General features: G+C 34.5%; 3 protein-coding genes across 5 annotated transcripts; 2 read left to right on the top strand and 1 right to left on the bottom strand.

Annotated features, from left to right (window-relative positions):
* The first annotated feature begins 536 nt into the window (after positions 1-536).
* LOC111005650 (transcription repressor) lies at positions 537-1095 on the top strand. Its single transcript, XM_088123295.1, has one exon. It carries the CDS (start codon positions 552-554, stop codon positions 1041-1043), a length of 492 nt encoding a protein of 163 aa, XP_087979421.1. The 5' UTR covers positions 537-551; the 3' UTR covers positions 1044-1095.
* A 929-nt stretch (positions 1096-2024) lies between these two features.
* On the bottom strand, positions 2025-4313 carry FIB (fibrillin). The gene is made up of 3 exons (XM_022277233.2): positions 3768-4313; positions 2613-2808; positions 2025-2500 (listed from the first exon to the last, which is right to left on the bottom strand). The coding sequence occupies exons 1-3, from the start codon at positions 4238-4240 to the stop codon at positions 2186-2188; spliced, it is 984 nt and encodes a 327-aa protein (XP_022132925.1). The 5' UTR covers positions 4241-4313; the 3' UTR covers positions 2025-2185.
* Positions 4314-10705: 6392 nt separating this feature from the next.
* On the top strand, positions 10706-12146 carry LOC111005336 (uncharacterized). Of its 3 annotated transcripts, none has more exons than XM_022276801.2 (2): positions 10706-10975; positions 11132-12146. In XM_022276801.2, the coding sequence occupies exon 2, from the start codon at positions 11189-11191 to the stop codon at positions 11834-11836; it is 648 nt and encodes a 215-aa protein (XP_022132493.1). In that variant the 5' UTR covers positions 10706-10975; positions 11132-11188; the 3' UTR covers positions 11837-12146. The 3 variants fall into 3 exon arrangements, with proteins under 3 accessions (XP_022132493.1, XP_022132495.1, XP_022132492.1); XM_022276803.2 differs by having other exon boundaries at positions 11119-12146; XM_022276800.1 differs by lacking the exon at positions 10706-10975 and having other exon boundaries at positions 10982-12146.
* The last annotated feature ends 1274 nt before the right edge of the window (positions 12147-13420 follow it).

The following is a 13420-nucleotide window of genomic DNA, read 5'->3' as shown; positions in this document are numbered from 1 at the left end:
AACTGAACTCCACCTGTCGATTTCTCGAGAATCGAGCTCGCCTGTGTACTCGACTATCAGTTCTTTTGAAATAATTCATCAAGTGGTCTATAAACTTGGTAGTTAGAAGGCATGTGAGAAGCCAACCCAAAACCTTCTTTTGCCATCTCTTTTTGAAAAAGAGATCCCCCCATGCGACAAATGTGGATATATATCAATAATCAAAACCATTCTTTTTTTAGTGTAATTTAGAGACATGGTGAAATCAACACCACTCAGTCGCCATAGATGCACTGAACAGTTCTCCCCTTCCATACCCACCCACCCTCACAAAAGAAAAATTCATCAAAAAAGCTTTCCATTTTCATGATTCCCTCTAAAGGAAATTATTAGAGGTCTACTTAAGCATAATCATTTCTTGCCCCCAATTCCTGTTCCCTCCCTGTTCTTCCTCCTCTCTTCACTGAAACATTCTAAATACAAAGCTGAAGAATTATTGTTTGACAAGACCCACTTTGCCAATTGTGCATAAATGATTATTTTCCCCTCAAATCCCCTTCAAAGTAGCAGGAATGAGAGCATCAGCCTCAAGCCAACGGAAGCAGCAGCAGCAGCAGAGAGGATACAGAGCATTGTGCTGTGGCTGCGGCTGCGGTTGCAGGCTGAGCGTTTCTTCTTCAGAGGAAGCGGAAAGCTTCAGCTCTGAGAAATTCCCATCGGTCTCCAGCATCGCCCACGCCATGGTTCAGGAGAGGCTCGACCAAATGATCAGGGAAAGGCGAGAGATAAGGCATGGAAAAGAGAGAAGGAAGCAGAGGAGTACTGAAGAGACCAAATTTGTTGTAATGGTGGCCATGGAGAAGTGCTCTGATGACCCAAGAGAGGATTTTAGAGTTTCGATGATGGAGATGATTTTGGCCAATCGAATTGATGACCCAAAGGATCTGCGGAACCTCTTGAACTATTATATCTCAATGAACTCTGAAGAGTGCCATGATGTCATTTTAGAGGTGTTCCATGAAGTTTGCAGCAGTTTGTTTTTGGCTTGTAAACGCCATTGTTAGGGAATTCAGCATTCTTTCTTACACGTGTCTAATTTTCCTTCTTCTTCATCAATAGCAAGAATTCAGAGAGAAACACCAAATTTATAAATAAAATTGGACTCTGATTGATACGGAAACTGAAAACCGGAAACTTCTGGATGAATCATGTGCCTATCAGTGGTCTCTCAATGGGTGGAGTAGGATTCTCCTCGATTATTGTTCTCTAATTAAAACGAAGTGAAAATAAGTTGATGTGACTCGATCAAAACAATCCAAAGCCAATTGAATGGTTCTTGTTATACAGTGAATAAGCAGACAATCTTACCTGATTAGCTTCATTGATGAACTTAATCACGAAGAATCAATCCCTTTTCTCATGCGACCGATTTCAAAGAAAGGTGTCGTTTTCAGTCTTTCTCTTGCTCTGTTTTCTCATTGAGTTTTCAGTGAGGAAATTTTTATGGACCACCATTATCCATCTTCCAGTCTTTCACTTTTAGATCCTATAAACTTCCTTTTCTCGAAATGATCAGATGGTAAATTGTTTTGAAGCTGAGTAATTATATCGATCCCCAAATTCGTAGTAATTTCTGAGGTTACTCCACGGAAATATCCACTGAAATCAAGTCATGAAGTATATGGTTTAACAAAGACCCAGAAAGAAAATGCTAATATCAAGGCAGTAGTTACAAGAGTTCGTTAGACGATTTAAAGATTTTTTTTCCCCCTCAAGTACTCCTTAAATTCCTATTTGTCTGGCATATTTGAAAATTTGGGTAACCAAAATTAACTGCATGCAAGATTTCTTGAAAGGTTGTTGCATCTAGAGAGAGGGCGGGCACGTTTTGTTCCTATGAACTTTTCAGACCTTCTATTTTACTTTGATTAGTATTTTTATCTGCTGACTTTCCTTAATTGTTTGGAGTGGTACAGATTTTTTTTTTTTTTTTCACCAACAGTAATTCAAGTGGCAAGTGACTACTTTTAACAGAAGATAACGGCTAATTGAAGGTCCGGTTGAAGGGAATTCCATTTACTATTTCTCAGGAGCAACTACAACACACTATAGCATCTTTAGATGATAATTCAGTTTCCTATAAACCCTTTATAAAACTGCATCCTCTCCTTGGAGCAGTAGAATATGGCGAGGAGGATAATGGTATCTAGGGGGATAAGAGAGCACTGCCTTCCTTGATGAGTACATACACACTACCGCCATCTCCCCGGGAAATTCGAAGATCTTCATCAAGATATGTAGTTAGCAACCAAGACTCCGCCTTGGTGTTTGAGATTGAGAACTTGATTGGTGGTTGGCTCGAAATTGTCTTTGCTACAGATGAAGCAGTGTTTTCGATGGAGGATATGATGCCATGGAATGGAGTAAGGTCAATCTTCTGTCCAAAAAACTCTACATTCTCTGGTATTACTAGTGAATCCGTCAGCTGGGGAGTCCCAATGACACCTTCTTCAAACTTGATCTGGAAAAATAGGTTGAGTATGAAAATAAATATTAGCTGATTACTAAGTCAAAGAGTTGAAATCACCCCAACAGACGAGAAAACCTGATTTTCTCTACAGTATATAGCTTACCTGTACACGCTGGGGACTCCTAACTTCAAATGTCGCATTTGTACTAATGGAAGTGGTGGCCAGAGGACCAGAAAACTGGACAGAGTTTTGGACAGTGAAACCCTCTGAATCAATAGTCTGTGAAATTTCTTCCACCTTGACTAATGGCAATGTACTCCTAGACAACAACGGGAACAGACCCGAGAAAGATGTGTACCTACAGCGCCAAACATTAATCACAAGAAACTTAAGAAGACTAAAAGTTTGAAAGGCAGAAATGCTGTAACTGTTGAAAGACAATGACACAATTGATGGTTGCACAGCGGCACAAGAGTACAGGCATCATGCCTGTTACCAACAAAGTGAAAACTATCAACCTCAACTAAGGGTGTAAGGGGGTTCAACTCAATCTTTTTCTTTCCCTTTGATTTTCAAGCTTCAAAACAAAAGATTTGAACTTGAAAAATAAAAATGAGGTTATCTGATTATCTTCTAAAATGTTATATAGATTACCTCTTGGGCATGTCAGGTGAAAAAAAATTTTATGTAGACTCTTTACTTTTTGAAGCTTAAGTTATAACCAAAAAATTAACATAACAGAGATGCTTACTGATCATCTTGTAGTATTAATATAGATTCCAGACTAAATAAAAATCTGATCAACACAATAAAAGAAGATGATACAAGACCAGATGTCAGGACAACACCAAGTCTAAATCCAATCACAGAGGCCAAAAGTAAAGGAAACTTTTACTGAATGGTCCCTGGATCTGATTAGTAGTTTTCTAGTTTAACTCATAACAATATGTCATGCCAAACTGAAAACTGCTGAAGCTACAACACCACATGGAAGATTCATAGGACTCCAAATATGACAATCAGAACCGACTTGTACAAGAATTTAGAACAAATATATAACAAAGTATGAAGGTTCAACAGGAAATAATCTAGATATTTGATTATCTCAGCAGACTAAGTAATGAGATCAAACTTGTTCTAGTTTCTCATCCATCTCAAAGTTACCAGGTACTGTTGACTTCGGGTTTTTTCCCAACTACGAAGTTCATTGACGAAGCTATCTATAAATTGTACTGTCAGAGAAGGAATTAAGCATGAATTGTATAATCAACTAGGTTATTGGTACTGCGATGAATTGGGCGTGTGGAGGGAACTTACGCGAGAATCCATTTGCCGTTAAGCAGAGATATGGCCTCTGTGGGAGCTGGTGTGGGGTTCTTCGCTTCCAGTTGCGTAATCAGCTCAACGATCTCCGCCCTAGTTTCGCTACTGGCTCCTAATCCACGATCGGTCCCGTAAAACGAGTCCACCAACGCCTTCTTCAGTCTATAAATCTCCGACGGCTCCAGAGGCTTCTCCTCCTCTTCAGCGACCGCCACACCCGACCCATCGCCGAACGGCTCCTCCTTCTCGTAGCCCCACTCGTCATCATTTTCCACAGCACGGACCTTGAACGCAGGTCTAGCCCAGACGAATTCCCTGGCCGAGATCGCTGACTTCCCCGCCGCTCTGGCGCCGGTGCCAATCGAATTGATGGTGAAAATCGACGGCTTAGAGGACAGCTGAGGGTGCGGCGGATTCAGCGAGAGAGTCTTGCACGGAAGTTGATTGAATTGAGAAACAAACGCCATTTTTCTCCACTTCTCCAAATCAGGCAGACAAAATGCAGCAACAAACAACTGCTACGTCTTAAAATCTTTCAAAACTAGCAAATGAGAGGGAGGGTTAAATAAATCCGAAAGGCAGCGCGAAAAGACTATTCTACCCTTGCTGTTCGCGATTATTCTGAAGTCATTGCCGATGTTTTGGAGGGCAGATATGAGCTTGGCTGATTGATACTTGCACGCAACGTGGTGTGTTCAGACTGCGACACGTGGCGATAGAGTTTGGGCAGGGAAGAGTACAGAGGACAGAGAAGGCCGCTTAAAACAAGCCAACCAGAAGCATGTGAGGCGCCAAATGAATGAATTCTAGACGGAAAATTTTCCAATCCTCCTGTACTACAAAATTTTCCCTACTCGCTCTCTAAAGTGTGCTATTTGTCTGTTATTATACAAATAAAAATTATATATTTTTTTAAATGTGATTCACATACTTATAACTAATTTATTAGACGGCATTTTATTTTATCATCTTCATATTTAATTGTTATATGTGATTTCTCATTTTTTCTTTATTTTTTGTTTTTCAGTTTTCATTCTTCTCCCATCAAACCAAATGTCCTCATTTTTTTTTTTTTCCTTTTTTTAATTGTTATTATTAAAAAATTTGTTGATATTTTCACTTTCTTCTCTTTTTTATTCTTGCCTTTGTTTCACTTCCTTCGAACAGTAGAATTTATATTTAAACAATTTTATATCTTTAAACTATATGAGACATCTCTTCTGGAAACTTTTCTTATGGTAAGTTTCAATATCATATCAATATTGCTTATTGTCTTTTATTGATTAATAGTTGTATTTCTCATTTGCACACTTAAGTTCTTTTTAATGAAATGTTGTCCTATCTTTTGTAATATACATGCATACATATGTTGCTTAAATATAAAGTATTGCTAAGTATCTACTTTTTAAATTTTGTTCTTATTTAATAATGCTTACAATTTCTTAATGCGTTTAACAAGTAAGTTTTAATTATAATATTTCAATGAGACAAAACAGCTCATTAATTATTTGAAAATATAGCTACAAATAAAAATGGGTAACAAATGTAATGTAATTATAATATTGATTAAATGTGACAAAACAATTATTTAATTATTTAAAAATAAAATTTCAAATAAAATAAATAAACATTCTTTCTTATTTTTAAAAATATACAAATGAAAATGGGGAAGAATATATAAATTAAAATTTGTAAAAAAATCACATATATTAATTAACCATTCCGTACTACATTTGATATGATTTGAACTCATTCGATATTGGCCTTCATTGAACATTTGGGTCATCCCATGATCGTTGGTTACAACCTCTTAATTGAAAATATATATTAAAAACCAATCCTAATATACATAATAGAGGGTTCCTTGTCCGACTTCAATTGCTGCTTCCCAACAAATATATGGGGTAAAAGTGGGGTCCACGTGTAATTTTTCGGATGCACGTGCTAGTGGCACTTGACAACTGGCAGCTACCAGTTCTTGTTAGTCATAAACTCGAACTTATATTTTTGTGGAAACAATTTTAAAAACTGGGAAAGTTCGGAAGAGCCCATTGGCCAATCGTGTATGTTTCACATGGGTTGTAGTACACGACTTTCTTTTAACGTTGGTGACATGTGATGTGATATTCTTTTTTTTTTTCTTCTTTTTTTTTTGCTTTCTTGACAATTTGCACAAATCACTGTTAAATTACGATGATTCTTATGATTGTAATTCCAAACTTTCAATTATAAATTTAGCTTTTACTAGCAGAAAAGTTGCACCTATAACTATTAATGTCTATAGAAACTCTCAAACGTAATCCTCCTCGTAAAAATTTGAGGTTTTAATTTTTACAATTAAATATTTGAGGATATAGTTTTTTCACGTTTAACATTTACAATTGAAAATCTGATGGTACAAATTTAACAATTAAGAATGGTTGTGCAATTTGCATTATATATACAGAAAACAATATAACAAATGTAGGGTGGAGTTTGTACCTCGAAGTTTTTGGTCTACTTTAAGCTCACCACAAGACCACTTGAAGACAAGTTAAAATTAAGGATGAAAAGAAAAGTCGTCAAGCTCAATGGTGTATGCGTCTCCAGCAATGTTTTAAATGCCGATGTCGATGTCGATAAAAATATTGAGTTCTCAATTTCATGAAAATATCGATAAAATGTCAATATCGATGGATATTTTTGTAAAAGTTAGAAAAATTAAAAAATCGTAACAAATATTTAAAATAACAAATAAACATTTTCCTATTTCTAAATTAGTTAAAAATAATTAATATTAATATTATGTATATATTAGTGATATTTTGTTGATACTTTTCATATTTTGTCCATTTTATTGTAGTAGGATGAAAATGTTGATTTACCCCTCATGTCGATGTCGAGCCCATGAAAGTATGGATATGTCAATGGAAATATCGACCTATTGACGAATATTTAGAACCATGGTCTCCGGGCCTTGTCATCCCAAATTCGGCCATATTTGAGCGTTCTACAACTGCTTCCTTTGATATCCAAAATTATTTATTCCTTCCAAAAATTATGCTTCCTTCCAAAATTATTACTTCCTTCCACAGATTCTCTTTATATAAATATTTACACTTTTTAAAAAGAAACAAAATCATAGAATTTGTGATTTTATTGTCGTTTATTTATAGAAAATATAATTTTTTTAAAAAAGTAACTTTTTCTTCAAACACTTATAAAATGGTGCAACTACCACCTTATTTTAACTTAAAAGAATTACTATACAAATATTTTTATCGTCTCTTTAGCCTAATTATTACCGATAATTTCAATACTTTATTTTATTGTCAATTTATATGTTGACATTAGATAGGTAACTTTGTTTTTTTATAAATTATTGTAGGAATGTTTTTTTTCTTCTCTATAACCTATGGGTTTTTCGAAATTTAATTACTCTAATTTACCTAATTTTTTAATTTGAATTCTGTAAAGTCTAAATAAAATCCTGTCAAGCAAAAAAAAAGTAGGCAAAATTCTTATATATATGTGTATATATAAACTTTTTTTATATATTATATATTCTTAATCTATTATTTCCAATCTATAAGACTATTTTTAAAATTCAAGAGTTACGTCACATACTTATTTGTAACTGTTTAAAGTTGTTTAAAGTTTATGAAGGATATTAGAAACAAATTTGAAAGTTAAAAGGACACACACACACGTATACACGTTCAAAATTATCTCAGGGTAAATTCAAATCTCTGACATTAAGTCCTGCATCCTTTACTGAACATGAGAGTACAACTTTAAAATTAAATGACATCTATTATTTTCTTTGTAGTCACGAAGTTCAAATTTTAATATCTCACTTTTTAAATACACAAACAAAGTAACGATTTTACCACGAAGAAAACACGGGTAGGTTTGAGTTCTCAGTTAAGATTGTGTTTTTAACCGGGACTGTTAACAGATAAAGGTTTGGATTAAATTAAAAATTATTATAAAAGAATATACATTATTTGCACAACAAAATTACAGAGGCCTGCTAACAAATGGACATTCAGCGGGCTTTATATTAATGGGCTGGCCCAATTTCAAGCCGAGCAATCTGTAATAACCCACATTCACTCACGTCCCAGTTCTCAGATGTGTAACTGCATGGTCATGTCAAGCTTCTGCTGGTCCAGAACCGACCCATTAATCAGAGAATTCAGAAGCACTACATGAACACCCATCTGTAATAGCATATATTTATTATTTATTAATTTTTAATATCTCGTCAATATCTCCTTTTTTTTCTCATCCTCTTCTAATTTTTTTTTTTTGTTTGTCTCACTTTTGTCTTTCCTATTTTTCTCTGTCTGATCCTCTCCAATTTTTTCCGAAAAAATTTCTTCTTATATTTTTTAAATTCAAATTTTTTGGTCTGAGACATATGTCGATTAATATTGAACTATGCTCGCTTTAGTTTTTGTTTTTCTCTCTACAACAAATAAAACTTGATATTTTGATTCAAACTCACAACCTTGTGAATGAAGGTATATGTCAATGACTGATGAGCTATGCTCGCTTTGGTACTGTACACTTATTGTTCATATTTAACATATAAATTTGTTGACTTGTGACGTCTTAATGATTGTCTTATCAGTTATCAGTCATTTTCCCTCTTAAAAAAATGACATTACCATCAACGTTATCAAAATGTCAAGCCAATTGCTAAATATTTCTTTTAAATAAAGCCACCATATGTCAGAGACAATTGTCTGTGACCCATATTCATGTCGTATCATTCTTATTCGTTTATATTTATAAACTATTTTTCCTCAATAAAAATAATCTTTTGTATCCATTAATTCAATTGTGACATGTAATTTTATTTGAAAGTTAATAATTTAAATTTAGGTTCAAAACTAGTTTAGGAGTTTCATATTCGAGGTGAGGCGCGTACCAAATTTTCATATGAATAAATGGAGAATAAGTGGAGGGAGTGAGAAAAAACAAAATATATATTTAAGGTGACTGTTTATAATATATTTACATCTATACTATAAAAAACAATAGGCATATTTCATATCCGAAATTAAAACGGAACATATATATTTTTCATCATCCCTACCCTTGCTCGTCCAAAACAATGAATTCCTTTCCGATTAAGGGAGGGATCCCATAAAGAGAAGTGACACTTTTACATTTACTTGGATTATTAATATGTTGGTTACTACTTTATAGTATTAGTTCAAAAGAGTATGAGAATGATTTTAACTTCCAATTTTTAGCGAGGAAAGTAATGTTTTGATTTTTTTTAGTACATGATGGAGTAGGTGATGAAGTAGGGATTCGAACATTTAGTCTCGCAGAAGATTATATTATGTCTTAATAAGTTGAACTATACTTAATTTAGTGTAATGTTTTAATCCATGGATCAGACTCATGTTGACTTTGACTATTTAATATAAACTTTAGTAATTAGTGGAGCATAATATCAATAATATGTTATGATTTAGTCTTTAGTAATTAGTGGAGCATAATATCAATAATATGTTATGATTTAATGTTTAGTAATGATAGTTCATATCTTATTAGCAATGATTTAACATTTTTATTTGTACAGTAAAGTAATTATAGATTTGCAAAAAGTTAGAAGGAGTTGTTTTCAATTATGATATTTATTTATATATTTTTTAATTAAATTATAAATGATCTTTAAACTTCAAATTCCATGTATAATCGGTTCCTTAATAAATTTTTAAACTTTGTGACTAACATATTTTTAATTAGCGAGTCCATTAAACATAAAATAGATTTTTTATATCTAATAAAATTTTAAACTTTCAATTTGATGCATAATAAATGTGTGAATATAAAAAATTGTCGATTAAGTTAAAAGATCTACGAAAAATACAAAATTAAAAAGTCAACTTTTAAGGCACAAATTTGAGAGTTATTTTTTAGATATAAAGTGAAAAGTTCACAAACATATCTGATATTTTTCTTCCTTCCTTATTAAAAAAAATAAATTAAGGAAAATAAATACCAACTCAAGATGGCATATATGTATCATCCTTTTTTATTTGGACGGTTTCCCTTCAGTATGTATAATTTTAATTTCAGAGATTTATGGAGATTTTTGGTCTAGTTGGAAGGGGTTATTGAGAAAAGGTTGCATTAGAGAATCTGACACTGATGCTAATCAAGTCAATATAGTTTGATATTTAGTATAAAAATAACTTGGATTATGTACCTGATGTTAGAACGAGACCCTCTATTTACACGAGGAGGATTCGATAGGGCTCCTGACTGTCTGTTATGCTTGTCGGAAAGTTCATTACCAAAAATCAACCTGTAGAGTACACAAAATCGGAATCAGGTATGACCTTCAATAGATAAGGTTCGAAATGCACTACGTGATTAGATCAAAAGGTCCACTGATCGTCCAAATTATTAGAGAAAACTTTGTTTTCCAAGCATCCATTGTTCTCCAGAGTCGCAAAACAATTTTTGACCACTAACGTCACAAACTTATGTAATTTCACAAGTGCTTGAATTTTAGCATTCGGAAACGTGTTTTAAATGTGTTGACCCGAAGTAATTTTAACAAAATACTCATATACACATACAGCTGTGCTACAATTTTTAAAAAAATTAAACAATAATGTTTATCTTGCCTATTAATTATATTTAAAAATCATATTATAACATGAATATATTTTCAATTATTTTAAAAATCGTCATATTTAAATATAAGTCACACGTCTTATTATTCTCGTTTCCAGCATTATTAATTTGATACATATATACCTGAACCCGACCTCCGACGCCGGCCTCAATGGCTGTTGACTTCAGGGCGGCCGGCGAAGGGAGACCGCCCTGTCCAAATAATCAAACAAAATGTATAATTAAAGTTTGAAACCCCTACTTTAAGTTGATTTTGAAGATTAATTAATAAATTCATTAACAGTATTATAATTGTTTAGCAGTCCAATGTGTGTGGTGCCGCATTTCCCAAAGAAATTAAGAAGAAAGAAACAGAGAGGCTCCGTAAACTGTAAATCGCCTCCACTTCCTCAATCGCTTTGTCTTCTTCTCTTCTCTCTTAATTTTCGAAGCTGCATTTAAGATCCTCACGATTCTTGTATTTTTCTTGTTCGTTTCAATTACGGGGCTCCCCCAACTTAAACTGAGAGGTGGATTTATCAGAATCTTTCAAGAAACTCACGAGATCTCCATGGCTAAAGGTAGGCCTCCCCCTCCGTTACGTTTATTCTAATCCGAACTAACTTTATACATTTCCCCCAATCCGTCGATTCGTTGCAACGATTTTGATTTAATTTATTCGAATTTTCTCTCTGAATATTTTGGGGAAAATGAGTCTCCTCAGTGTGATTTTACAGGAAGCGGCGCGGCGAGAGAGGGAGGCTAGGACGATTTGGGGATTTCTGAGCGAGCAAATGGACGACGGTGTCGATGGAGGAGGGAGGCGGCGGAGGACTCTTAAGCAACGCCTCGGATTCAAGGTCATGGGCTGTTGTGGTGGTGTTGCTACTTGGGGGTGTCGGCCGCCGGCGGTGAGCGTGAGAGGTGGAGACGACGACGACGACGACGAGGATGACCGGAGAGTACCAGACGCGGAGGTGATGAACACGCGCCCGTCTCCGGAGGAGAGGGATTTGGATCGGAGTTGCCTGAGTCCGTTTTCCGGTTCGTCTCCGGCGCCGTCGGGAATGAACCTGGCCACCGCTCTGGCGGCGGAGCGTCGTTTAAGAGCGTCGCCACGAGGAGCGGAGGGAGGTTTGGTGGAACCTAATAACGACGAGTTCGATTCACTGGCCGGAATAGCGGTAACCGGAACGCCGTTGAGAGTGTCGTTATTGAGGCTTTTGGAAGAAACGGACGGCGGTGGCGGGGTGGCGGAAAAAAAGAGAGAAGAGGCGGGAAATGATTCGGTGTGCTGCGTGTGTATGGGGAGAAAAAAGGGAGCGGCGTTTATCCCATGTGGGCACACTTTTTGCAGAGTGTGTTCGAGGGAGCTTTGGTTGAATCGAGGATCGTGCCCGCTTTGTAACCGTTCGATCCTCGAGATCCTCGATATATTTTGAAGTTGCATGATAAGTATGGTGCGGATGACAACAGAGGATAGCCGGTGACGGAAGTGCTTTTGCCTCAAGATTCGAGACAGACTGTTTTCATTGGACGGCACTGAACGATGCCGTATCTGGGCGACATCTGGATGCGGGTGAGAAAATTTTCACTGTACGAAATTAAATTATTAGTTTTGATGTAATTGATAAATTTAAACTTTATATACAGAGGGCTGAAGTTGAACAGCAACTAATACTTTGGTTGGTGGTTGATTTTTATTTTCTTTTTTTTTTTGTTTGACTTGTATATGGATTTATTTTTCTTCTCCGTGCTCGTATTTTAGTTTAATTTAGTTTTTTTAATAATTTTTGTCAATATGGGTGAGTTTTGGGTGGCTTATTTAAAAAATTGCAGATTCTCTTTATAAAGTTGTTGGCAGGCCAAAACTGTAGGAAAAAAAGAAGTTGAAATAATGATCAATAATAACACGAGTAGGTGGAATAACATTATCACTCTAAATTTCAAACATTAATAATAATCAGTGCAAACTGCAAAGTAATCTTCTTCTTTTTTTTTTTCGCTTAATTTTTCGTAGGATATTTCACCCAAAATCTCCCCCTTTATATCTTGTATTATAGTCTATTTATAGGAAAAATAAAAACAAAAAAATTCGATTGTGTTTCGAGGTCAATTAGTTAAAAGTTTTAGTAATTTTTTTTATCTTATATACACACATGCTTATAGACTTTTCTAGCTCCACATAATCTTCTTTCTTCCTAAAAAATATATGTATGTATTAAAAAAATTAATATGTATGTATTAAAGAACTATTAGGGGGGACAGTTTGAGATTGGAAAAATGAGAGATTTTTTACTTAATAATTTAGAGAAGAAAATCACCAGGTAAATATATCGTATACATTAGAAAGTAAAGCGATGAAAATAAAAACATATAGTGTTATAATTATTCCTGTAGATTAGATATAAACTTTGGAATTTTTCATTTTGTTACAATGCTTGCATCCGGTATCAACAACTAGCAGTGCACAACGGTTTGATTTTTTTAATTTTGGCTAAATCGAAAACTGAACCGATACATTCAATTTTCTGAAATACAAAACTGAACCATTGTTCAATTAACTAGAAATAGATCGGTTCAGTTATACACCGTTCGATTTTCCTCGGTTTGATTCCCTCGATTGGACTTTGTGATATCTCATTTTTATTTATTTATTATGGCCACGTTTTCATCCCACGTAATTTATAGACTTTTTGTTTGAGCTCAAAACCACCCTGCAATATAACTGGAGTTACAGAAGAAAGCTTAAAAGATTGAGAAGAAAACAATTAGCCGAAAAAAATATAATCTCATCTCAGGAAAGGAAAAGAAAATCTTAAAAATGAATAAGACCAAAGAATAGGATGTGTGTCATATTTTCCAATTTGATTATATATCTTTAATTATAGAATAGTCTAAGAATTCGTAAACTTCATAACGGGGAATATCTTGGCATATAATATAAGGTGTGCCTAATTTTATCCATTGAGTTCTTTCTCTAATATGTGAAAACCCCTTTTTTTTTTAATTGTGATTTTAATTTT

This window comes from Momordica charantia (genome assembly GCF_013281855.1).
Source record: "Momordica charantia cultivar OHB3-1 chromosome 1 unlocalized genomic scaffold, Mcharantia_2.0 BLBB01000001.1, whole genome shotgun sequence".
NCBI classification, from domain to species: Eukaryota; Viridiplantae; Streptophyta; class Magnoliopsida; order Cucurbitales; family Cucurbitaceae; genus Momordica; species Momordica charantia.
This window is presented reverse-complemented; position numbering and strand designations above follow the sequence as displayed.

What these genes read in the sequence shown, in the direction of transcription:
- LOC111005650 (XM_088123295.1), top strand. Translation starts at nt 552, where the DNA reads ATGAGAGCATCAGCCTCAAGCCAACGGAAGCAGCAGCAGCAGCAGAGA.
- FIB (XM_022277233.2), bottom strand. Translation starts at nt 4,240, where the DNA reads ATGGCGTTTGTTTCTCAATTCAATCAACTTCCGTGCAAGACTCTCTCG. An exon ending in AACGGCAAATGGATTCTCGC is followed by an intron (nt 2,809 to 3,767) that starts GTAAGTTCCCTC and finishes TTGGCGCTGTAG; the next exon opens with GTACACATCTTTCTCGGGTC. An exon ending in GGAGTCCCCAGCGTGTACAG is followed by an intron (nt 2,501 to 2,612) that starts GTAAGCTATATA and finishes CTATTTTTCCAG; the next exon opens with ATCAAGTTTGAAGAAGGTGT.
- LOC111005336 (XM_022276800.1), top strand. Translation starts at nt 11,105, where the DNA reads ATGAGTCTCCTCAGTGTGATTTTACAGGAAGCGGCGCGGCGAGAGAGG.